Source organism: Phyllobates terribilis, unplaced genomic scaffold (assembly GCF_046119375.1).
Source record: "Phyllobates terribilis strain yellow unplaced genomic scaffold, ASM4611937v1 Scaffold_2__4_contigs__length_985480577, whole genome shotgun sequence".
Classification (NCBI taxonomy): Eukaryota; Metazoa; Chordata; class Amphibia; order Anura; family Dendrobatidae; genus Phyllobates; species Phyllobates terribilis.
This window is the reverse complement of record NW_027362762.1, coordinates 345235229-345259289: the sequence shown is the minus strand read 5'-3', so window position 1 is coordinate 345259289 and position 24061 is coordinate 345235229. Positions and strand designations below refer to the sequence as shown.

General features: G+C 41.6%; 1 protein-coding gene across 1 annotated transcript in view; it reads left to right on the top strand.

Moving 5' to 3' along the window:
* MYH15 (myosin heavy chain 15) overlaps positions 1 to 24061 on the top strand; it is a 109774-nt gene that overhangs the window by 17470 nt on the left and 68243 nt on the right. The window contains exons 6-13 of the mRNA XM_073669088.1: positions 7032 to 7128; positions 9791 to 9811; positions 12042 to 12134; positions 15040 to 15103; positions 17729 to 17827; positions 18858 to 18961; positions 19079 to 19217; positions 21547 to 21665. Coding sequence (XP_073525189.1) covers positions 7032 to 7128; positions 9791 to 9811; positions 12042 to 12134; positions 15040 to 15103; positions 17729 to 17827; positions 18858 to 18961; positions 19079 to 19217; positions 21547 to 21665 — 736 coding nt within the window. The remainder of the gene's footprint in view (positions 1 to 7031; positions 7129 to 9790; positions 9812 to 12041; positions 12135 to 15039; positions 15104 to 17728; positions 17828 to 18857; positions 18962 to 19078; positions 19218 to 21546; positions 21666 to 24061) is intronic.

The following is a 24061-nucleotide window of genomic DNA, read 5'->3' as shown; positions in this document are numbered from 1 at the left end:
TAAGGAAAGGAAGGCCTCCTCAGCTTCGGGCGACCATACTTTGGGATTACAGGTGAGCACAGATATGGGAGCAGTCCGGGAAGAGAAGTGCTAAATGAAGAGACGATAGTAGTTGGCGAAGCCCACAAATCGCTGAATCACCTTCAACCCCTCCGGACGGGGCCACTTTAGGACAGCAGAGAGCTTCTCAGGGTCCATTCGTAAGCCTGTCTGGCGGATGACATAGCCCAGAAATGGAAGAGAGGTCTGCTCGAAGAGGCACTTCTCGTATTTTGCATAGAGGTGGTTCTGCCTGAGCCTAAGCAGGACCTGACGAACATCCCTCCGGTGTGTGGGAAGATCCGGAGAGAAGACCAAGATATCGTCCAGGTACACCACCACGCAGGAGTAGAGAAGATCACGGAAGATGTCATTGACCAATTCTTTGAAGACTGCGGGAACATTGCAGAGACCGAAGGGCATCACACGGTATTCATAGTGACCGTCACGGGTATTGAATGCTGTTTTCCACTCGTCTGCTTGACGGATACGGACCAGGTTATGTGCTCCACGTAGATCCAATTTGGAAAAAATCCTGGTGCCCTTAAGGCGATCAAACAACTCGGAGATCAGTGGCAGGGGGTATTTTTTTTTTACCATGATCTGATTGAGTCCTCTATAATCAATACATGGGCGTATTGAGCCATCCTTCTTCTTGACAAAGAAGAATCCGGCTCCAGCTGGGGAGGTAGATTTCCGGATGAATCCCCTAGTGAGATTCTCCTCAATATATTCGGACATGGCCCGGGTTTCGTCCGCCGACAACGGATAAATACGCCCACGGGGGGGAGTGGCGCCAGGTACCAGGTCGATCGGGCAATCATATGGCCTATGGGGTGGCAGTGTCTCTGCTTCCTTTTTACCAAAGACATCTGCATAGGACCAGTATGGAGCCGGAAGACCGGGTAAATTAGCTGGGGTAGATGGTGGACGAGCCGGGCGAACCGGAACCAAGCTGGTCCTGTGGCAGTCCTGACCCCACCGTAGTACTTCACCGGATTGCCAATTCAGCACGGGTTCATGCGTCTGGAGCCAGGGTAGACCTAGCAATAGGGAGTGTGAGAGTCCGGGTAGCACATGGAAGGAGATTTTCTCAGAGTGCAGCATTCCCACCTGCAGGGTTATGGGTTCAGTGACGAGCAGGATGGTCACCGAAAGGAGTCTTCCATCCATGGAGGCAACTGACAACGGTTCAGCCAGAGGTTTAGTGGCAATCAGCTATCTCTCTACCAGGGACTGGGCAATGAGGTTTCCTGCAGCTCCAGAATCCAGGTGAGCAATTTCAAAGTGACGATTCTCTCCCCAGGAGATAGAGACAGACAAAGTCAGGGACGGAGAGGGCTTACTTTTGCCTAGGACGACCTCTCCGAGCGGTCCTAGACACTGGAGTTTCCCGGCCTCTCCGGGCAGGAACGGATGAAGTGCTCCTTACTGCCACAATAGAAACAGCTCCCCTCGGCTCGGCGTGACTCTTGGCGAGATTTGACCATCTTGGTCTGGTCGATCTGCATAGGTTCGGGCGAGTGCGCCCGGGGAGTGACTGGTTGAGAGGCAGGTCTCTGGAAAGTAGGAGCAAGGCGAGGAAACTTTCTCTCCCTAGTAGTCTCTTTGGTACGTTCTTGGAAACGGATGTCAATCCGAGTTGCTAGTGACACTAGGTCATCCAGGGTGGTAGGAATGTCCCGACCAGCTAACTCGTCCTTAATCCGACCGGAAAGACCATCCCAGAAGACGGACACCAGGGCCTCGTTGTCCCAGGCAAGCTCAGAAGCGAGGGTACGGAACCGTATGGCATATTGGCCCACGGTGAGACTCTCTTGGCGGAGACATAGCAGAGAGGAGGCTGAAGAGGATTTTCGTCCTGGTTCATCGAAGACTTTCCGGAAAGCAGCGAGGAAAGACGATAGGTCGGACACCAGGGGATCCCCTCTCTCCCACAAGGGATTTAGCCATGCCAGTGCTTCCCCAGTGAGATGGGACATGATGAATGCCACCTTGGCCCGGTCGGAGATGAACTGATGTGCCAAGAGTTCGAAGTGCAGGGTGCACTGGTTTATGAAACCTCGAGCTAAGGCGGGGTTGCCTGCAAAACGTGGAGGTGCCGAGAGCCGGGGTCCAGGGCTGGATGCTGTGGTATAGGTGGGCAGTGGTGCTGCCGGAGCGGAAGTCACACGACTCGAGGTGGATACAGGTGGGACAGACAGCGTGTCCAGTCGGGAGTTGACATTCCGCGGGTAGTTCAGAATGGTTTCCTGTTGGGATCTCTGACGGGAAACCTCCTGGTACAGGTCCGTAAACGAGGGGGCTTGGGAGCCACCGGGTTTCATGGCCCGAGCAAACTGTTACGGATCCGGGTGGTGGAACCTCTGTGTCGCGGTGCAAGGAGGGACCCAGAGGGGCTTGACTAAGTATCAACTCAGACCGACCCTGGTCGTATGGCGGCTAACGACTCCGTGACCAGGGAGGGACCAAGCAGAGGGACCAGGTGCTACTCTGGGGACGACCTTGTAAGAGAGCAGGTGGCTCCCACAGGTCAGATGGCTGGGACTGACCGGTATAGCGGATGGGCACAACAAGCAGGCAGAAGTCTCTGGGTTAGCTGACAGGTGGTCACGGCACGTGACGGCAGAGCAGGCAGAAGTCTCTAGGTTAGCAGACAGGTGGTCACGGCAAGTGACAACAGGAGCCTCCAGGTAGGCTATCAGGTAACAAGCAGGTAACAGGCGAGTGCTCCCAGGTGAGCGGGCTTGCAGGCACGGCAAGTAGCAGGCAGGTAACAGGCGAGTTCTCCCAGGTGAGCGAGCTTAGCAGGCTCGGCAGGTAGCAGGCAGGTAACTGGCAGGTGCTTCCTGGTAAGCAGGCGGACTTTCCCATAGACAGACTGGTGGGTAGAACGGAAGACAGACTGTCGGGCTGGAGAGTAGTCAGGCTGGCGGACTGGAACAGTAGTCAGGCTGGCAACTGGACCTGAGGGCTGAAGCAGAGGTAAGTATACTTTGCAACAACTATTGCTCGGGCACCTCCATTTTGGAGGAGGTGCCTTATATATGGGAGGTCCTCCGGCCATTGGCCGGGGACTCCTTAGGACAGCGCATGCGGCCCCTTTAAGAGAGAGGGAGCGCGTGCACGCGCGCTAAGCACAGTGCCCGGGAAGCAGCGCGCGCCGACAGCAGCAGCAGGAGGAGGAGCGCTGGAGGACGCCGCGCAGGGAGCGAGGAGGTGAGAGGGACGGCGTCTCTGCCTGGCAGGAGGCAGATACGCCGATGCTACACTTAAGTTTTGTGCCATGTCTGTGATCTGCTTTTTTTCAACAACATTAAACAACTGAATGAACATCCTCCGACCCTGGTGATTCCATAATTTTTGTCAGGGGTTGTATAAGTGTGTTCATCTAGAATGACATCACAGGACAATCAATCAGTAAAATGCAATTTACATATTTGCCCCCAAAAAATAGCAGCAATACAAATCACAAGTGAATACAAATGAAAAAATACATAGTGATATAAAAATAAAGAAATAATACTATAGACGCCATGGAGTGCCGGGAATTCATCCAAAAAAGAGAGGCAGAAACTGCAAACAGCACATGCGATCCCGGATGACGTCATCAGTCAGGAAAATCTGGAAGAAGACAACTTGCGCAACTTGTGGAGATGCAGTGGCGGCGACATCTTAGCATAAAAGCTAGTGGTAAATGGACAATAAACAACCTTACAGTCTCAGAAAAGGGAGGATAAAACCAAGACCAGGGAATCATCATTGTGTAACCCAGTGAGCGTAAGCCCCACAGTGCTTCATGGGCAATAAGGAGGAAAACCAATATCCATATTCATGGACAGGAGCTCCCCCCTGGCCACTCTGGACTTATCGGTAAAACCATACCCTAGAGGCATTGGTGTTATACCCAAAACAAACCACATATATAAAATTATTCAGAGTAGCAATGTATACTTATATAAAGATTTATTAATCAATGGTCTCCTCAGTGAGATGAAACCCAGCCAATCAGTAAAAATATGCATCATTACTAAAAACGAACAATATAATCCCTTATAGGGAAAGTGGGCATCCCAGTATGAACCTCAAGGTTCCCAGGGTGAATCATATATAGTGAGTAAAAGGAGTATCTGAGAAAATATGTTAAAAATAATATATTAAAATATTACACACAGTTCCACTGTGGGAAAAGGGCACACCAAGGTAAAAAACAGGGCAAGACAGACTTCGCATCACCCCCACGAAACAAATTATGAAATAGTACTGAGTTTAAAATCTACATTGAGGCCAGAATCCTGGAAGTTACATTTAGGAACATTAAGAGTTAAGTCTCTTTCTCCTTTGAGCATTATGGATAGGTCCAAAAAGAGTGTCCACTTTCTGCCAGGTGTAGATAGTTCCAGAAATATAGTTCTCCATGTCACGATTCCAGATCTGAACAAAGTTTCATATTACTTGCATCTATGGATTTCTTAAATGCAGTCCATTTAAATGCACAAAAAACCTTTTGAGATGGGACTCCATGTCATTCGGAGGACATGTCAGTCCCTGGATTTCCTTTTGCAAAAATTCTATATTCAGCAATAAAGTGTCCAATACATACTTGTTAGAAATAGCAGCAAACTTTGCACAAAAATCAGGATCTTTTAAAATGATCGTAGGTTAGGTTGAACGTAAGACCTCATGCCTCAGGGAATGTTACGAGCCTTAGAGTATTCAGCAAGAGTGAGTAGATGTAATTGTAAAGATGTGAGTCTTGCATTTTGTTTCTGAAATGGAGGGTATAGTCAAAAATGCAGCTTCTCTTTGTAAATCACCCAGAATACGCCTCTCATCCTACACAGTATAAGCAAGGCCTCCAGATTCAAGATGAGAGTAGTCATCCCCTGCATTTTGTCTTTGCTTGTGCTGCTTCATCTTTTGTTTTTTTTTATATATATATATATATATATATATATATATATACATATATATATATATATATATATATATATATATACAGTACAGACCAAAAGTTTGGACACACCATCTCATTTAAAGATTTTTCTGTATTTTCATGACTATGAAAATTGTACATTCACACTGAAGGCATCAAAACTATGAATTAACACATGTGGAATTATATACTTAACAAAAAAGTGTGAAACAACTGAAAATATGTCTTATATTCTAGGTTCTTCAAAGTAGCCACCTTTTGCTTTGATGACTGCTTTGCACACTCTTGGCATTCTCTTAATGAGCTTCAAGAGGTAATCACCGGAAATGGTCTTCCAACAATCTTGAAGGAGTTCCCAGAGATGCTTAGCACTTGTTGGCCCTTTTGCCTTCACTCTGCGGTCCAGCTCACCCCAAACCATCTCGATTGGGTTCAGGTCTGGTGACTGTGGAGGCCAGGTCATCTGGTGTAGCACCCCATCACTCACCTTCTTGGTCAAATAGCCCTTACACAGCCTGGAGGTGTGTTTGGGGTCATTGTCCTGTTGAAAAATAAATGATGGTCCAACTAAACACAAACCGGATGGAATAGCATGCCGCTGCAAGATGCTGTGGTAGCCATGCTGGTTCAGTATGCCTTCAATTTTGAATAAATCCCCAACAGTGTCACCAGCAAAGCACCCCCACACCATCACACCTCCTCCTCCATGCTTCACGGTGGGAACCAGGCATGTAGAGTCCATCCGTTCACCTTTTCTGCGTCGCACAAAGACACGGTGGTTGGAGCCAAAGATCTCAAATTTGGACTCATCAGACCAAAGCACAGATTTCCACTGGTCTAATGTCCATTCCTTGTGTTCTTTAGCCCAAACAAGTCTCTTCTGCTTGTTGCTTGTCCTTAGCAGTGGTTTCCTAGCAGCTATTTTACCATGAAGGCCTGCTGCACAAAGTCTCCTCTTAACAGTTGTTGAAGAGATGTGTCTGCTGCTAGAACTCTGTGTGGCATTGACCTGGTCTCTAATCTGAGCTGCTGTTAACCTGCGATTTCTGAGGCTGGTGACTCAGATAAACTTATCCTCAGAAGCAGAGGTGACTCTTGGTCTTCCTTTCCTGGGGCGTTCCTCATGTGAGCCAGTTTCTTTGTAGCGCTTGATGGTTTTTGCAACTGCACTTGGGGACACTTTCAAAGTTTTCCCAATTTTTCGGACTGACTGACCTTCATTTCTTAAAGTAATGATGGCCACTCGTTTTCCTTTACTTAGCTGCTTTTTTCTTGCCATAATACAAATTCTAACAGTCTATTCAGTAGGACTATCAGCTGTGTATCCACCACAACACAACTGATGGCCCCAACCCCATTTATAAGGCAAGAAATCCCACTTATTAAACTTGACAGGGCACACCTGTGAAGTGAAAACCATTTCCGGTGACTACCTCTTGAAGCTCATCAAGAGAATGCCAAGAGTGTGCAAAGCAGTCATCAAAGCAAAAGGTGGCTACTTTGAAGAACCTAGAATATAAGACATATATTCAGTTGTTTCACACCTTTTTGTTAAGTATATAATTCCACATGTGTTAATTCATAGTTTTGATGCCTTCAGTGTGAATGTACAATTTTCAAAGTCAAGAAAATACAGAAAAATCTTTAAATGAGAAGGTGTGTCCAAACTTTTGGTCTGTACTGTAGATATACATACATATATTTTACCAATGTAAAATATGAAATGTCACATTAATATTACTGGTGGAATAAAGAAAAGGTTTTTTTTTTCCCTTGATGGAGATTAAGATGGAGTGCTGCCTCTCGGATTGTAATTTTTGGATAATTGGGTGATTGTTTTTAGATATACAATCACATTTTGTATACAATAGAGCTGCTTAAATTCTATCAATCTATCATCTATCTAATCATCACCCATCTAACTAATTGTTAATAATCTATTGTAGATGTATAAGCAAACAATCCCACCATACTTACCACATAATCATAGCACTCTGCGTTCTCTGCTTGTATTTATGGTATTGTAATTACCATTTTATTCTCACCTCTATTTTAGTGGAGAATCCGGCGCTGGCAAGACTGTCAACACGAAACGTGTAATTCAGTACTTTGCCACAGTAGCTGCAATTGGTGACGTTTCTGGTAAAAAGAATGTAAGTGTTGGTTTAGCTAGTGTTATTTCATGTCTGCTAATCATCAATTTATAGAATACCTCAAGTGGTTGATTTATATTGCAAAATGTAGCCCTGTCTTTACTGTTTTGCTCTTTGGCTATTGCACTGTGTGGTTATCATCCTTGTATTTAAAGGGAACCTGTCACGTCATTTCAAGCATCTAAACTGTCCCCAGTGCGCTGTTAGTGATGCAATGTGCATCACTAACACGTTATTTTCATTAAAAACGGCGCCGTAATAATGTATAAAAAGCACTTTATATTCTTATATAGTTCCTGCTCGTTTAGTCATAGGGGTGTGCTTCATTTTCTGTTCAGTCACGGGCATCGCTGCCCACTCAATTTGACTGACTTCTAGAATCCCGTGCTTGCGCAGTGTGGCGCTTGGAGCAGCACTTGCACAGTGTGTAGCATGGAGCCGGCCGTGCTTGTGCAGTGTTGAGCGGGGAGCCACGTTACTGTGCATGCGTGGCTTACCGATTGACACTGCGCAAGCGTGGCTCCCTGCTCAACACTGCGCAAACGCGACTGGCTCCACGCTACACACTGTGGAAGCACGGGATTCTACTGGCGTCGGCGCAACCCGGGAAGTCAATCAAATTGAGTGGGTGGTGACTCCCGTGACTGAACAGAAAATGAATCACACCTCTATGACTAAAAGAGCGGGTACTATATAAGTGTATAAAGTGATTTTTATATATCATTACAGCGCCATTTTTAATGAAAATAATGTGTTAGTGATGCACATTGCATCACTAACAACGCACTGAGGACAATTTAGATGCTTGAAATGACGTGACAGGTTCCCTTTAATATATGTTCATGTATCAAGTAGAATTGTCATATTATTAAAAAAAAATAATAAAAAAATCAAAAGGACATTTTCTCTGGGGTTAATAATTTTATCAATTTTTATTAGAAAGCACTACAGTAATACACAGTAAAACCAGTAAAATGATGTGCACAGACCCTGTGATATGGCACTTAGTGCTTACAGATTTGTATTACTCAATGTACCATAGTATGGTGATTTCATGCTTCCATAATATAACATGAGATAGAATGTGGCACAAATGTTTTTGTCACAGATTCTTACAGAGAAAAAACCTTTATATACAGTGGGAGGAAAAAGTATTTAGTCAGCCACCAATTGTGCAAGTTCTTCCACTTAAAAAGATGAGAGAGGCCTGTAATTGACATCATAGGTAGACTTCAACTATGAGAGACAAAATGAGAAAACAAATCCTGAAAATCACATTGTCTGATTTGGAAAGAATTTTTTTTTAAATTTTGGCGGAAAATAAGTATTTGGTCAATTACAAAAGTTCATCTCAATACTTTGTTATATATCCTTTGTTGGCAATGACAGAGGTCAAAAGTTTTCTGTAATTTTTTACAAGGTTGGCACACACTGTTGCTGGTATGTTGGCCCATTCCTCCATGCAGATTTCCTCTAGAGCAGTGATGTTTTGGGGCTGTCGCTGGGAAACACAGACTTTCAACTCCCTCCAAAGGTTTTCTATAGGGCTTAGATCTGGAGACTGACTAGGCCACTCCAGGACCTTGAAATGCTTCTTACGAAGCCACTCCTTCATTGCCCTGGCGGTGTGCTTGGGATCATTGTCATGCTGAAAGACCCAGCCACATTTCATCTTCAATGCCCTTGCTGATGGAAGGAGGTTTGCACACAAAATCTCACGATACATGGCCCCATTCATTCTTTCATGTACACAGATCAGTCGTCCTGGTCCCTAGGCAGAGAAACAGCCCCAAAGCATGATGTTGCCACCCCCATGCTTCACAGTAAGTATGGTGTTCTTTGGATGCAACTCAGCATTCTTTCTCCTGCAAACACGAGTTGTGTTTCTACCAAACAGTTCTACTTTGGTTTCATCTGACCATATGACATTCTCCCAATACTCTTCTGGATCATTCAAATGCTCTCTAGCAAACTTCAGACGGGCCCGGACATGCAATGACACGTCTGGCACTGCAGGATCTGAGTCCCTGGCGGTGTAGTGTGTTACTGATGGTAGCCTGTTTTTTCTATTTGTAGGAATAGGTATGATTCAAATGCTATCTCCATTATAGGCCTGCCTATGCCTATTTGGAGCTTATATGGGTTGTTTGGGCACCTAGTATTGATGACGTATCTCCAGAGATGCTGTAGGTCATCAATATTAGAACGGGGATCTGACATTCAGCACCCCCATCGATTAGCTGATTCTAGGTCCAGATATTGCAGGATTTAAACACTGAAAGGAGCTGAACAGTCCAACTCCGTTCAATGTGTACCGGCCGCTGCCGAGAACTGCACATCAGCTCCTATTCTCTTGAAACCGCTGGATTAGATGCTGATCTGCAGTTTGCTACTTGGAGCTGTGTGATTGAAGCTGTGCTGTTCACCTACATTCAGAGTTCACATCATATATCCTACCGCTGCCGAAGCCAATAACTGCAGATCAGTGGGGGGACCACGTGTCACACCTCTACCAATCTTATACTGATAACCTATCCTATGGAAATGATTAGATGCCAGTACAACCACTTTAACTTGATATAATGCAGAATACAAGTGTGCATGTGTTACAGACATATGATCAGACACATTATTTGAACTAAACTAAATCTTTTCATTACAGCAACCAGCAACAAAGACCGGGGTAAGTAGAAAAACTTCAATTCAAAAATTAACAGATTTGATTTCTGAAAACTACAAGCTTTACATATACTGTACATACACATGAAAACTAACTGATGCTGACAGATATAGATTTCTGAAAATTACAGGCTTTACATATACACACTCATACACTTTAGAGCTACTTTTTAACCAGTTGATGAAATCTGGCATTGATTGAATAATATGTGTTTGGTGCACAATTCCACAGCACCTTTTGTAAAGTACTTTGCAGTGCACACACAAATGTTGTTTTGTCCCCAGTCAGTAAAAAATTTGTTGTTTAATTTGATTTATGTAAAAAAAAAGGTGCCATTTCCACTGTGTGCAGAATTATTAGGCAAGTTGTATTTTAGAGGATTATTTTTATTATTGATCAACAACTAAGTTCTCAATCAACCCAAAAGACTCATAAATATCCAAGCTTAATATTTTTGGAAGTTGGAGTGTTTTTTTTTTAGATTTGGCTATCTTAGGAGGATATCTGTTGGTGCAGGTAACTGTTACTGTGCAGAATTATTAGGCTACTTAATAAAAACCAAATATAATCCCATCTCACTTGTTTATTTTCACCAGGTAAACCAATATCCGTGCACAAAATTTAGAAATAAACATTTCTAACATGCAAAAACAAAAACCAAAAAAATTAGTGATCAATATAGCCACCTTTCTTTATGATGACACTCAACAGCCTTTCATCCATAGATTCTGTCAGTTGCTTGATCTGTTTTCGATCAACATTGCGTGCAGCAGTCATCACAGCCTCCCAGACACTGTTCGGAGAGGTGTACTGTTTTCCCTCCCTGTAGATCTCATATTTTATGATGAACCACAGGTTCTCTATGGGGTTCAGATCAGGTGAACAAGGGGGCCATGTCATTATTTTTTCTTCTTTTAGATCTTTACTGGCCAGCCACGCTGTGGAGTAGTTGGGTGCATGTGATGGAGCACTGTCCTGCATGAAAATCATGTTTTTCTTGAACGATACCAACTTCTTCCTGTACCACTGCTTGAAGAAGTTGTCTTCCAGAAACTGGCAGTAGGTCTGGGAGTTGAGCTTCACTCCATCCTCAACCCGAAAAGGTCCCACAAGTTCATCTTTGATGATACCAGCCCATACCAGTAACCCACCTCCACCTTGCTGTCGTCTGAGTCGGAGTGGAGCTCTCTGCCCTTTACTGATCCAGCCTCTGGCCCATCCATCTGGCTCATCAAGAATTACTCTCATTTCATCAGTCCATAAAACCTTTGAAAAATCAGTCTTAAGATATTTCTTGGCCCATTCTTGACGTTTTATCTTATGTTTCTTGTTCAAAGGTGGTCGTTTTTCAGCCTTCCTTACCTTGACCATGTCCCTGAGTATCGCACACCTTGTGCTTTTTGATACTCCAGTAACGTTGCAGCTCTGAAATATGGCAAAACTGGTGGCGAATGGCTTCTTGGCAGCTTCATGCTTGATTTTCCTCAATTCATGGGCAGTTATTTTGCGCCTTTTTTGGCCAACATGCTTCTTGCAACCCTGTTGGCTATTTGCCATGAAACGCTTGATTTGTTCGGTGATCATGCTTCAAAAGTTTTGAAATTTCAAGACTGCTCCATCCCTCTGCAAGACATCTCACAATTTTGGACTTTTCAGAGCCTGACAAATCTCTCTTCTGATCCATTTTGCCAAAGGAAAGGAAGTTGCCTAATAATTAAGCACCCCTTATATAGGGTGTTGGTGTCATTAGTCAACACCCCTCCTCATTACAGAGATGCACATCACCAGATTTACTTGTAGTTGGCTCTCAAGCCTATGCAGCTTGGAGTAGGACAACATGTATAAAAAGTATCATGTGATCAAAATACTCATTAGCCTAATAATTCTGCACACAGTGTAGAATTCTGGCACAAACTTGGACAGTATCTCTTTATGAGGCCATGTTCACACGTTGAGTATTTGGTCAGCATTTTACCTCAGTATTTGTAAGCCAAAACCAGGAGTGGAACAATCAGAAGAGAAGTATAATAGAAACACGTTACCACTTCTGTATTTGATTTTGGCCTAAGGCATACTTTACAACTACAGATACAGACAAGTTTGCATTGAACAAATATGACATTTCTATCATTCACATATTCAAGATAATTATACAGAAAATAAATACCTGTCCATATACTCAACACAATAAATATGTATAGATAGTAATTCTATGTGTGTTATTGTCTTATAGGGGACACTGGAAGATCAAATCATCCAGGCAAACCCTGCCCTAGAAGCCTTTGGGAATGCCAAGACTCTGAGAAATGACAACTCTTCTCGTTTTGTAAGTTCCCTTTGTTTTTTGTTAAAACCTTTATCGAAATTCTAAAAGATATACTGTAAACCTATTTGCAAAATCGCATATGCCGATGACATTACTGCTATTATAATTGTTATTTCTAATTGCTTTAAAGACGACCTGTCTGTTCAGACATACTACTTTATATCTAGGCAGTATGTATTGCAAGCAGTGTAATTTAATTGAATTACTCACAAAGCATGCAATGCAAACCCTGGGACTGGTTCATAATAAAAATAATAAATAATAATCTTTTTATTCTAGTTATTCTGGTTCATTCTTGTTTTTTTCCACCTACAACTGAGATTGACAGACAACCAGCATTTTGGAACACCATAGATAAAATGGGGGTAATTTCATAAGGACTTGTGTCTGAGAAATCACAAAACTGACAACAGTTAAACCCAAAGGACAGATTCCTACCTTATTTTTGTGTAAAACAGGCACAAATCTATGGATGTGTAGAGCGTAGGTGATGAGATTGGTTACATTAAAGCACCACTCCAGTGTTTTTTTTTTTATTGCAGCTGGAGTGGTGCCACTAATCTATGTTCCCTGCCCCTAGTCTCATACTTTCCAGCTGCCGTCTTCATCTGTTATCAGTGCCACTGCAATCGGTCTGAAGCAGGTTGTGACCTTCCGGATGGCTCCAGTGTTTGCTGGGCGATCTGGAAGTCACAACTCAATGTAAGTTTATGAGATCCAGAACAAGGCTTTCATAGACTTACATTGACAGATTATGACCATTACCTCTGACTTCCAGTCAGTCAGAAGTTGCAGTCACAAGCTGGTGACGTGGTACCCAAGCGGCGTTGGGAAGAGCTGAAGACGGCGGCTGGTAAGGATAATACTAGGGTCTGGAAACTTAGATTAGTAGTAGCGCCACTCCAGGGCTGAAATAAAAAAAAAATCTGGAGTGGTGCTTTAATTCAACTTAAACCTCTTCCCACTGTCACTCCATCAGTCAATAAATAAGACATTCTCCATTTTCTATATATCCACAACAATACGGAGGGTCACTCCTATTGTTTTATGATTTTTTTAGTATGAGGTTTGGAACTTATTGGACCCATATTACCAGAGTCTAACAACCAGGATGCAGGCTGTGGCAGCAAGCAAAGTATATTTCCATAATCTGCTTGCATTGACAAACAGTAACTCTTTCCCCGTGTGCGTAACTCCCCAAAGGTAACTGTAAAGGAAGAATATTTTACTGTTCAGGTCTTACATTTATTTGTTATTGTTTTTTTCAAGTATTAGACATCACAAATGTATTAGATAATTTAAATCTGCTCTTCTACCCACAGTTCCCTTAATGCCATTTACTTCCAATCTAACAGCAATTCTTGGTCGAAACAATTTTATAACATGGAGAATTTCAAGACCTACAGGTGCATCTCACTAAATTAGAATATCATCAAAAAGCTGATTTATTTCAGTTCTTCAATACAAAAACTGAAACTCATATATTATATAGAGTCATTACAAACAGAGTGATCTATTTCAAGTGTTTATTTCTGTTAATGTTGATGATTGTGGCTTACAGCCAATGAAAACACAAAAGTCATTATCTCAGTAAATCAAAATAATTAACAAAAAACACCTGCAAAGGCTTCCTAAGCATTTAAAAAGGTCCCATAATCTATTTCAGTAGGCTCCACAATCATGGGAAAGACTGCTGACTTGACAGATGTCCAGAAGGCAGTCATTGACACACTCCACAAGTTCCCAGAGTTCCAATTTTCATTTGGAAATGGGCTACAAGTGTTGCATTCCTTATGTCAAGCCACTCATGACCAATAGACAACACCAGAAGCGTCTTACCTGGGCCAAGGAGAAAAAGACCTGGACTGTTGCTCAGTGGTCCAATGTGTTGTTTACAGATAAAAGTAAATTTTGCATTTCATTTGGAAATCAAGGTCCAAGAGTCTGGAGGAAGAGTGGAGAGGCCACAACCCAAGCTGCTTGAGGTCTAGTGTGAAGTTTCCACAATCAGTGATGGCTTGGGGAACCATGTCATCTGCTGGTGTAGGTTCACTGTGTTTTATCAAGACCAAAGTCAGCTCAGCCGTCTACCAGGAAATTTTAGAGCACTTCATGCTTCCCTCTGCCGACAAGCTTTTTGGAGATTGAAATTTAATTTTCCAGCAGGACTTGGCACCTGTCCACACTGCCAAAAGTACCAATACCTGGTTTAAAAACAACAGTATCACTGTGCTTGATTGGCCAGCAAACTCGCCTGACCTTAACCCCATAGCGAATCTATGGGGTATTGTCAAGAGGAAGATGAGACACCAGACCCAACAATGCAGACCAGCTGAAGGCTGTTATCAAAGCAACCTGGGCTTCCATAACACCTCAGCAGTGCCACAGGCTGATCGCCTCCATGCCACGCTGCATTGATGCAGTAATTGATGCAAAAGGAGCCCCGACCAAGTATTGAGTGCATTTACTGAACATACATCTCAGTGGGCCAACATTTCGGATTTTAAAAACATTTTTCAAGCTGTTGTTATAAAGTATTCTAATTTACTGAGATAATGACTTTTGTGTTTTCATTGGCTGTAAGCCATAATCATCAACAGAAATAAACACTTGAAATAGATGACTCTGTTTGTAATGACTCTATATAATATATGAGTTTCACTTTTTGTATTGATGAACTGAAATAAATTAACTTTTTGATGATATTCTAATTTAGTCAGATGCACCTGTATATCTGAACACAGTTTCTGTCATATGGTGATTATATGGTCAAATAAAATTAGATTACGGGGGATGATGAGAAAAAAATTAGAACAGTCAAACAGGAGAAACACTTTTAATAAATTACCATTCTATTGCTTATTAATAAAAAAAAGCGCAAACATTTAATTAAATTCTTTTTCAGGGTAAATTCATCCGAATCCACTTTGGTACAACTGGCAAGTTGTCTTCTGCTGATATTGAAATTTGTAAGTTTACAAATGCCTTGAGGGTCAGTCTGTGCACTAATGTACCATGATATCACATGCTACTTGTTTTTATAATATAAACCTAAATTCTCCCTCCTCCATTAAAACAACGCACTTTTCCTAAATTCTAAAAAATGCATTATTCTAAAATAAACGCATTGCCACATCCCGTCCCGACTCCTGCCCAACTCCCACCATTTTGGCGAAACTGACATAACTTAAGTGAAAACGCAAAATATCAGAACATTTTTGCAACTTTTCAAATTCTTTTACGCCAGTTTTCTGGCACAAACACCATGATGAATCGGTGCCATGATGTTTATTATAATGCCTGGAAAACTAAATATCAAAAAAGAAAATATAAGCATATAGGATTTAAGTGTTCTTCAAGGTAATGTTATCATTATGGCATAATAAATGTAATTTTTCTAAACTATTTAAAGAGAACTTGTCATTTCTTGCCCAATTTTTGGGCTTTTATTTTTCCCTATCTTTCTTCCAAGATTCGTAACTTTTTTATTTCCCTGCTGTTATCGCGACAGGGCTTATTATTTGTGGGACTAGTTGTAATTTTGAATGAGACCATCCATTTGATCATACGGTTTACTGTAAAGTGGGAAAAAAATTCAAAGTGAAGGGAAATTGGAAACAAATGCAATTCCACAACTGTTTTTTGGTTTTCCTTTCTCGGCGTTCATTCTGTAGTAACAATGACCTGGAAATATGATTTTCCTGGTTAGTACGATTACGGCGATACCAAACTTGCATATTTTGTTTTATTTACGTGGAGAATAAAAATTCAGAAATTCGTAAAGTAAACAAAAATTTGCTTGATTTGCCATTTTCCAAACTCCGTAACATTTTTATTTTTCGGTCGATGGAATCGTGTGAAAGCTCATTTTTTGCATGATGAGCTGATGTTTTTAATAATACTATTTTGTGGTGAATACAATGTTTTAATCTCTTCTTTATGCATTTTTTTTGTGGAGTTACGGCAACTAAAAACCTGCAATTCTAGCATTTCGATTTTTTTCCTCTTTACAAGTTTTATAGATCAGGTTAATTAATATTTTATTTCCATAGATCAGATTTTTCTGAACATGTTGATACCAAATATGTGTATTTATTTACTTTACCTATTTTTATTGTTAATTGGGGAAAAAGGGGGGGGTGATTCGAATTGATATATTTTTATATATACTATATATATATATATATATATATATATATATATATATATATATATACGGTATATATATTTTTTCAAAATTCTATTTTTATTGAAAGGTTAAATAATTTTCAATTACAAAAATACAAAAAAAAAGAAACAGGACAATATCAGCATTGATATATCATAGAATATAAGTATAACGTTCAATAAAACATCAAGTTATAGGAAGAAAAAGGAAGGAAGGGAACATTTTAGGCCATCAGTATTACAATTGTGAAGTTACTAAAATCCAATGGAAACCATACATAGTGCAGCCAGACACGGAGCATAATCCGTACAGAGAAGAAACGCATCGGAGAAAAGGGGGGGTGACATCAGTCTGATGTAAGACGGTAGGCATCGGATTCCTGGAATTCAATCCAGTCTCTCCAAGTCTCACAGTATCTATCACAGTCAGTGGGGGATTGGGCAATCAAATGTTCCATCCTATTTAGAAGAGCTATTTCACAGAACCACCGCTCCAGAGTAGGTGAAGTACTTTTCCAGTGGTGAGGAATGATATTCTTAGCAGCCTGTATAAGGTAGCTTATTAAAGATCTTTTGTATTTGGTGAGACTAGTTGGGATCATAAAGAGCTAAAGAGCAATATATATATATATATATATATATATATATATATATATATATATATATATATATATATATTTATTTATTTATTTATTTATTTATATATTTATTTATATATCTTTTTTTTTATTATTATTATTTTATTCATTTTTTAAAAACTTTTTTCTTTACATTTTACTTTTTTTGTTAGTTCCCTTAGGGGACTTGAATCTGCGATTGTCTGATCACTTTTACTGTATACAGCAATACCGCAGCATTGCTTTATATGGTAAAATCAATATCTTCTATGATGCCCATACACAGGTTGGACGTCACAGAGGAGATCACATGACAAGCACCGGGGGAGGTGCTTTGCTTCTGAGCCCACTGAAGCTCAAACATCCCTAACATGCTGTCACGAGGCGTTAAAGGGTTAATAAAATTAGTTTTATTCATCAAAACTGCTGCAAAAATGATAGTTGCGTTTCTTTGCAACATTTTTTTACTTTCTCATTAATTTCTATGGGTGAAAAAAGTCCAAAAATGCTAGAAAAATTTACATGGTACAGATGTAAAAAAACAATGCAGTTCTCAAATTCAGTCAGGAGAAAAAATTAAGCATGTGCATGAGATTTGTGAAATTTCATAACTTTTGCTGCTACTGTAAAATCCAGCTTTTAATTTGCATTAAAAAAGGCTGCAAAAATGCTGCATGTGAACATAGCCTAAATATGAATCCATAAATAATGCTCAAACAGCTTAGAAGCATCTGATATGATTTCTGCATTTTATAAGTATACATATGTCAAGATAAATTGTTACAATTTAACAATTTTATATATTTTCAGATTTACTGGAAAAATCCAGAGTCATTTTTCAGCAGCCAGGAGAACGAAGCTATCACATCTTTTATCAGATAACCAGTGGGAAAATGAGTGAGCTACTAGGTGAGATGCGATGTCTAACCACAAAACAGCATAACAGACCACCATAGCCAGTGTCGGACTGGGTTGACAAAGGCCAATCAGTTACACTGATTCTTGGGGCCCACTGTTCAGTTGCATGCAAAAATAACCTGACCCTAGTACACACTCTAGTACACAAATTTACTTTTGCTTCTATGTAATACTGACTTGGTTAGCTTGTTTAATGAATGATTAGCTTATACCTTTTTACTGCAAATTGTAAATCAAGTGTAATAGTACTACTCATTAGCACTCCTTCACAGGGGCGGCCTACCAGAGGATTCTCCTGTTCTCCTGTGGGCCAGTCTGAGCCTGACCATAGCTAAATCATAACATATGACAAAAGAGAGATTGCTTATAGGGTGTGTTAGCTGTAAAGAATTAGCAAATCATACATAATACGAGTGCACAAATAGATTTTACTAGCTTTACATTCATAGCAGAGTAATACATTTGTTTGCACTGAGACTGATCTGATCTTATGGGAATACTTTGTACCTGGCAGATTTGCAAAATGTTTGCAAAATCAATGCAAATTCCACTTGTTACTTTTGGGTTGTTCAGTAGATTAGTTGCGGAATTGCCACAGACTTTATCGTATGGTGAGAATTGATGAGCGGATCGTTTGGGATTCAAATTAATTGAAAATTGAATGTTCTTTATTATAATCTGGGGTCTGTCCAGACCCCAGAGTGTAATAAATATAAGATGTAAAAAATAAAAAAAAAATAATTCACCTCTTCGGCTGCCCTGCTTATCGCTTCTTTCAGCCTTCACGTGCCGCATCTCCGTCCTCTTCACTATTCCCAGTCATTGCGCGTTGTAAGGTTGCGGTCAGGGATTTCTTTTTTTTTAAATCCAATGGCAAAGTATTGAAATTCGAGGGGAACTGCGAATTTCAGAGAATTCGACTCAAACTCAATCCTCCACGAATCGGTCCACATGTCTAATGGTGAGAGCTCTATTCACTTGTGTTTTAATGCTAGAGCTTTTTACTGTTTATTTGTTGTAGATATGCTGTTGGTGAGCACAAACCCTTACGATTTCCACTTTAGCTCACAAGGGGTTGTTACAGTGGACAACTTAGATGATTGTGAAGAATTAGTTGCAACTGATGTAAGTATTGACTATCCAAATTCTACAAGTTTACAAAAGTTGAGTTAGAAAATATCGGTTTGTGATCCGAAATGAGTCTTGAAATACGGCCTGATCTTTGTGTGTATATTTCCGCAGCAAGCGTTTGATATATTGGGATTTATTGCGGAAGAGAAGTATGGAGCCTACAAACTTACAGGAGCCATAATGCATTTTGGAAATATGAAATTTAAACAGAAACAAAGGGAAGAACAAGCAGAGGCTGATGGCACTGAAAGTAAGATCACCACAAAGAGGAACATCAATGGTTTATTCCCCCCCAAAAATGTTGTCCCCTATTCATAGGATTCATTTTCTGATCATTGGAGGTCCACCCGCTGTGACCTCAGAACTGTCTTAAGTGCATATGCTTAACATCCCTTCTAATCATTGTTATTGGGCTGCAGGAAATAGAGTGATGTACTTTACTTTCTCCAGTAGACAATGAATGAAGCGGAGGCTGAGCATGTGCACCTCTGCACCATTCATGACAAGGCTCGGCAGAACCTGCTCTTGGTCTTCCAGAGTCCCTAAATTACTATTTTTACTGCTATTTTGGTTAATTATCTCAGTGTATACACCACTGGTATGGTTAATGTGTTATTCCCAAACGAGCAAGTTATTCCCTATCGAATTCGCTGAGGGCCACTTTAACTCTACATATGTACTCACTGAAATGAAAAAACAAACAAAATAGCAGTAAAAAATATATTTTTTAAGGGTGGCCTCAAAAAGTTGATTGTCAGTATACACAGGATACAAAGGAGTTGAAAACATGCAACAGAAAAATCTTTCTGATTTATAGAAATATCATGGCAGATTGCTTATAATTAGTTAAAATGATTGGCCAAGAGTGGAAGAAATGAGAATTTGCTGCAGAAAATGTTATAAAATACAGAAAACTACTATTATTAAACTGTGGCAGAAATGGTTTTCCAAGGCACCGGATGTATCAAAAAGAAAAATTCCTTTATTACATCTTCATTATTAAATTACAAACATGGCAAAATGACGACGTTTCGTCCATATATTGCCTATTTTAAGACAAGCAATAAAAAACAGAACCGGCTGTAAGAAAATGTTATAAAATAAAGTACACTACCATTACTCAACCGTGAAATTCCTTGTGACTGCAGGGCCGATGCTGCATTGTTCCCCATCAGTCTTTATTTTCCTGGAAGGATAATGTCACATACACCAATGTGATTTCTGCAACAAGCCACTAACTTCAGCCGTGATACCAACATGAATGGCAAGTGACTGCTAAAAGAGAGTTCACTTACATACAGTGCTCTCCGCTGAGTACTGTAATCCCCAAAAAACAGGAGTCCAATGGAAACCCCCATGCAGAGCTCAGCAGAGAGCACTGTTTGTGTGTGAACCTAGCCTTAGGACTTGTGCAGATGACCGTAGTTTCGGCCTGAGATCGATCCATCAAAACATTGCATTGCACCAATGTTATTCAATGAGGCAGTGCATGATCCGATTTGTTGAGTGGTTTGAGGAAAACGTTGGCAGCATACACGATTTGCCTGCAATAATCAGTTGGCACTCGCCAATTCATGTCTATAGGCTCGGATAACATGCCCTCGGATGACTGAATGGAGAAGATGGAGAAACTTTTTTTTTCTTTTTAATTCTCCACATCCAAGAAAAACGGATCCCACTCTGATCAGAGTCTAATCAGAGTGTGATTAGCATAATCGGACCATTTTTCTCAGATGCCCATCGGCTGGTGATTTGAAGTCACATGCTAGTATGCACCACCAGAGTGGAAAGGGTTTTATCTAGCATTGTTTTTTACTTTATAGCATTTCCTGCAGATAGTTCAATGTTGAGTTTTATCTACTGAATATGCAATTATGTGTAAATGTGTATGTGTCTATAAATTATGTAGAAATAAAATACACCAGTATTTCTATTTACTGTGATCACAACCTAATGATCATACTACTGTCATTACTAATAGTAGTCACTATTATATACTGTAACACTATATTATATATAATAGTTACTATATACGGTAATAGTTGCTAAAATTGAAGCATTTTATATTGGTTAAAATATTAATATCGTTATCCTGAATTCTAATGCCAGTGACTATGTGAGAGCCAGTGGGCAAATATACTGTACATGTCAGAAACTATTGAACTTGCCATAGAACATATAGACGAATGTAAGCTGATATATACTGTAGAGGTAGATGCCTGGGTCTCAAAAATACATATAATGGGCAAAAATAATTTTATTCCCATGTATGCCCACATGACATCTTATGATTATCCTAAACAAGTAACCTGAAAGGTAGACTTTTAATTATATGTTTTTTTTGAATATTTTTTCCATGTATGGATAGGATTAAATTTGTATGTGATCATATGGCGCATATTTTATAATAGTTATGTAAATCAGGAGCCATAAATGTGCTTGATTCACATAAAAATTGGAAATAATTTTAGACAGGCTGTGATTTGGACAATGACTTACTTTGGAAATAAGCAGCAACCTCTTTGGTCAGATTGATAATGATATGGTAACAATGTGCGGGTGTTTTTCATTTATATTAGATACAGATAAGGCTGCTTATTTGATGGGCATCAGTTCCTCTGATTTGGTGAAGGGGCTACTGCATCCCCGAGTGAAAGTGGGGAATGAGTATGTGACCAAAGGACAAACTGTAGAACAGGTGAGACCTCCAAACTAAGTGGTAAACATGCATGACCTGTACTTTGTACCGCAGCTGATTATGCATACTAGATATACCTTAAATACATGTATCTTTCCCTAAAAAATTAATTTTGTAATTGGGCTTCATTAAAAATTAAGCACCGCTTGCCTTCTGTAGCCGGTGTGCTGCTGTGTCTATTGCTGGCTGCAGAATTAATTAAAAGGGTTTTCTGGTTTTGGAGAACTAATGTCCAACAGCAGCAGTTTACTCACCGTCTCTGGAGTCTCAGCTGCTGCTCCTGGTGTCTGTTATTGACTGCAGCGCTGATGACATGTCGACATCACTGCAGCCAATCAGTGATCTCAGTGGCCCTGAGCGGCTCATGCTATCAAATCTGCGCGATACTGACGTGACATCAGCACTGCATGAGCAGCGGCAGAGACTCAGCGCTGCAAACAATAACAGATGCCATGAGCAGCGGCAGAGACTCAGCCCTGCAAACAATAACAGATGCCATGAGCAGCGGCAGAGACTCAGCACTGCAAACAATAACAGATGCCATGAGCAGCGGCAGAGACTCAGCGCTGCAAACAATAACAGATGCCATGAGCAGCGGCAGAGACTCAGCCCTGCAAACAATAACAGATGCCATGAGCAGCGGCAGAGACTCAGCGCTGCAAACAATAACAGATGCCATGAGAAGCGGCAGAGACTCAGCCCTGCAAACAATAACAGATGCCATGAGCAGCGGCAGAGACTCAGCACTGCAAACAATAACAGATGCCATGAGCAGCGGCAGAGACTCAGCCCTGCAAACAATAACAGATGCCATGAGCAGCGGCAGAGACTCAGCACTGCAAACAATAACAGATGCCATGAGCAGCGGCAGAGACTCAGCGCTGCAAACAATAACAGATGCCATGAGCAGCGGCAGAGACTCAGCGCTGCAAACAATAACAGATGCCATGAGCAGCGGCAGAGACTCAGCACTGCAAACAATAACAGATGCCATGAGCAGCGGCAGAGACTCAGCCCTGCAAACAATAACAGATGCCATGAGCAGCGGCAGAGACTCAGCGCTGCAAACAATAACAGATGCCATGAGCAGCGGCAGAGACTCAGCGCTGCAAACAATAACAGATGCCATGAGCAGCGGCAGAGACTCAGCACTGCAAACAATAACAGATGCCATGAGCAGCGGCAGAGACTCAGCCCTGCAAACAATAACAGATGCCATGAGAAGCGGCAGAGACTCAGCCCTGCAAACAATAACAGATGCCATGAGCAGCGGCAGAGACTCAGCACTGCAAACAATAACAGATGCCATGAGCAGCGGCAGAGACTCAGCGCTGCAAACAATAACAGATGCCATGAGCAGCGGCAGAGACTCAGCGCTGCAAACAATAACAGATGCCATGAGCAGCGGCAGAGACTCAGCCCTGCAAACAATAACAGATGCCATGAGCAGCGGCAGAGACTCAGCACTGCAAACAATAACAGATGCCATGAGCAGCGGCAGAGACTCAGCGCTGCAAACAATAACAGATGCCATGAGCAGCGGCAGAGACTCAGCCCTGCAAACAATAACAGATGCCATGAGCAGCGGCAGAGACTCAGCGCTGCAAACAATAACAGATGCCATGAGCAGCGGCAGAGACTCAGCGCTGCAAACAATAACAGATGCCATGAGCAGCGGCAGAGACTCAGCGCTGCAAACAATAACAGATGCCATGAGCAGCGGCAGAGACTCAGCCCTGCAAACAATAACAGATGCCATGAGCAGCGGCAGAGACTCAGCCCTGCAAACAATCACAGATGCCATGAGCAGCGGCAGAGACTCAGCACTGCAAACAATAACAGATGCCATGAGCAGCGGCAGTGACTCAGCCCTGCAAACAATAACAGATGCCATGAGAAGCGGCAGAGACTCAGCCCTGCAAACAATAACAGATGCCATGAGCAGCGGCAGAGACTCAGCGCTGCAAACAATAACAGATGCCATGAGAAGCGGCAGAGACTCAGCCCTGCAAACAATAACAGATGCCATGAGCAGCGGCAGAGACTCAGCACTGCAAACAATAACAGATGCCATGAGCAGCGGCAGAGACTCAGCGCTGCAAACAATAACAGATGCCATGAGCAGCGGCAGAGACTCAGCGCTGCAAACAATAACAGATGCCATGAGCAGCGGCAGAGACTCAGCCCTGCAAACAATAACAGATGCCATGATCAGCGCCAGAGACTCAGCACTGCAAACAATAACAGATGCCATGAGCAGCGGCAGAGACTCAGCGCTGCAAACAATAACAGATGCCATGAGCAGCGGCAGAGACTCAGCGCTGCAAACAATAACAGATGCCATGAGCAGCGGCAGAGACTCAGCGCTGCAAACAATAACAGATGCCATGAGCAGC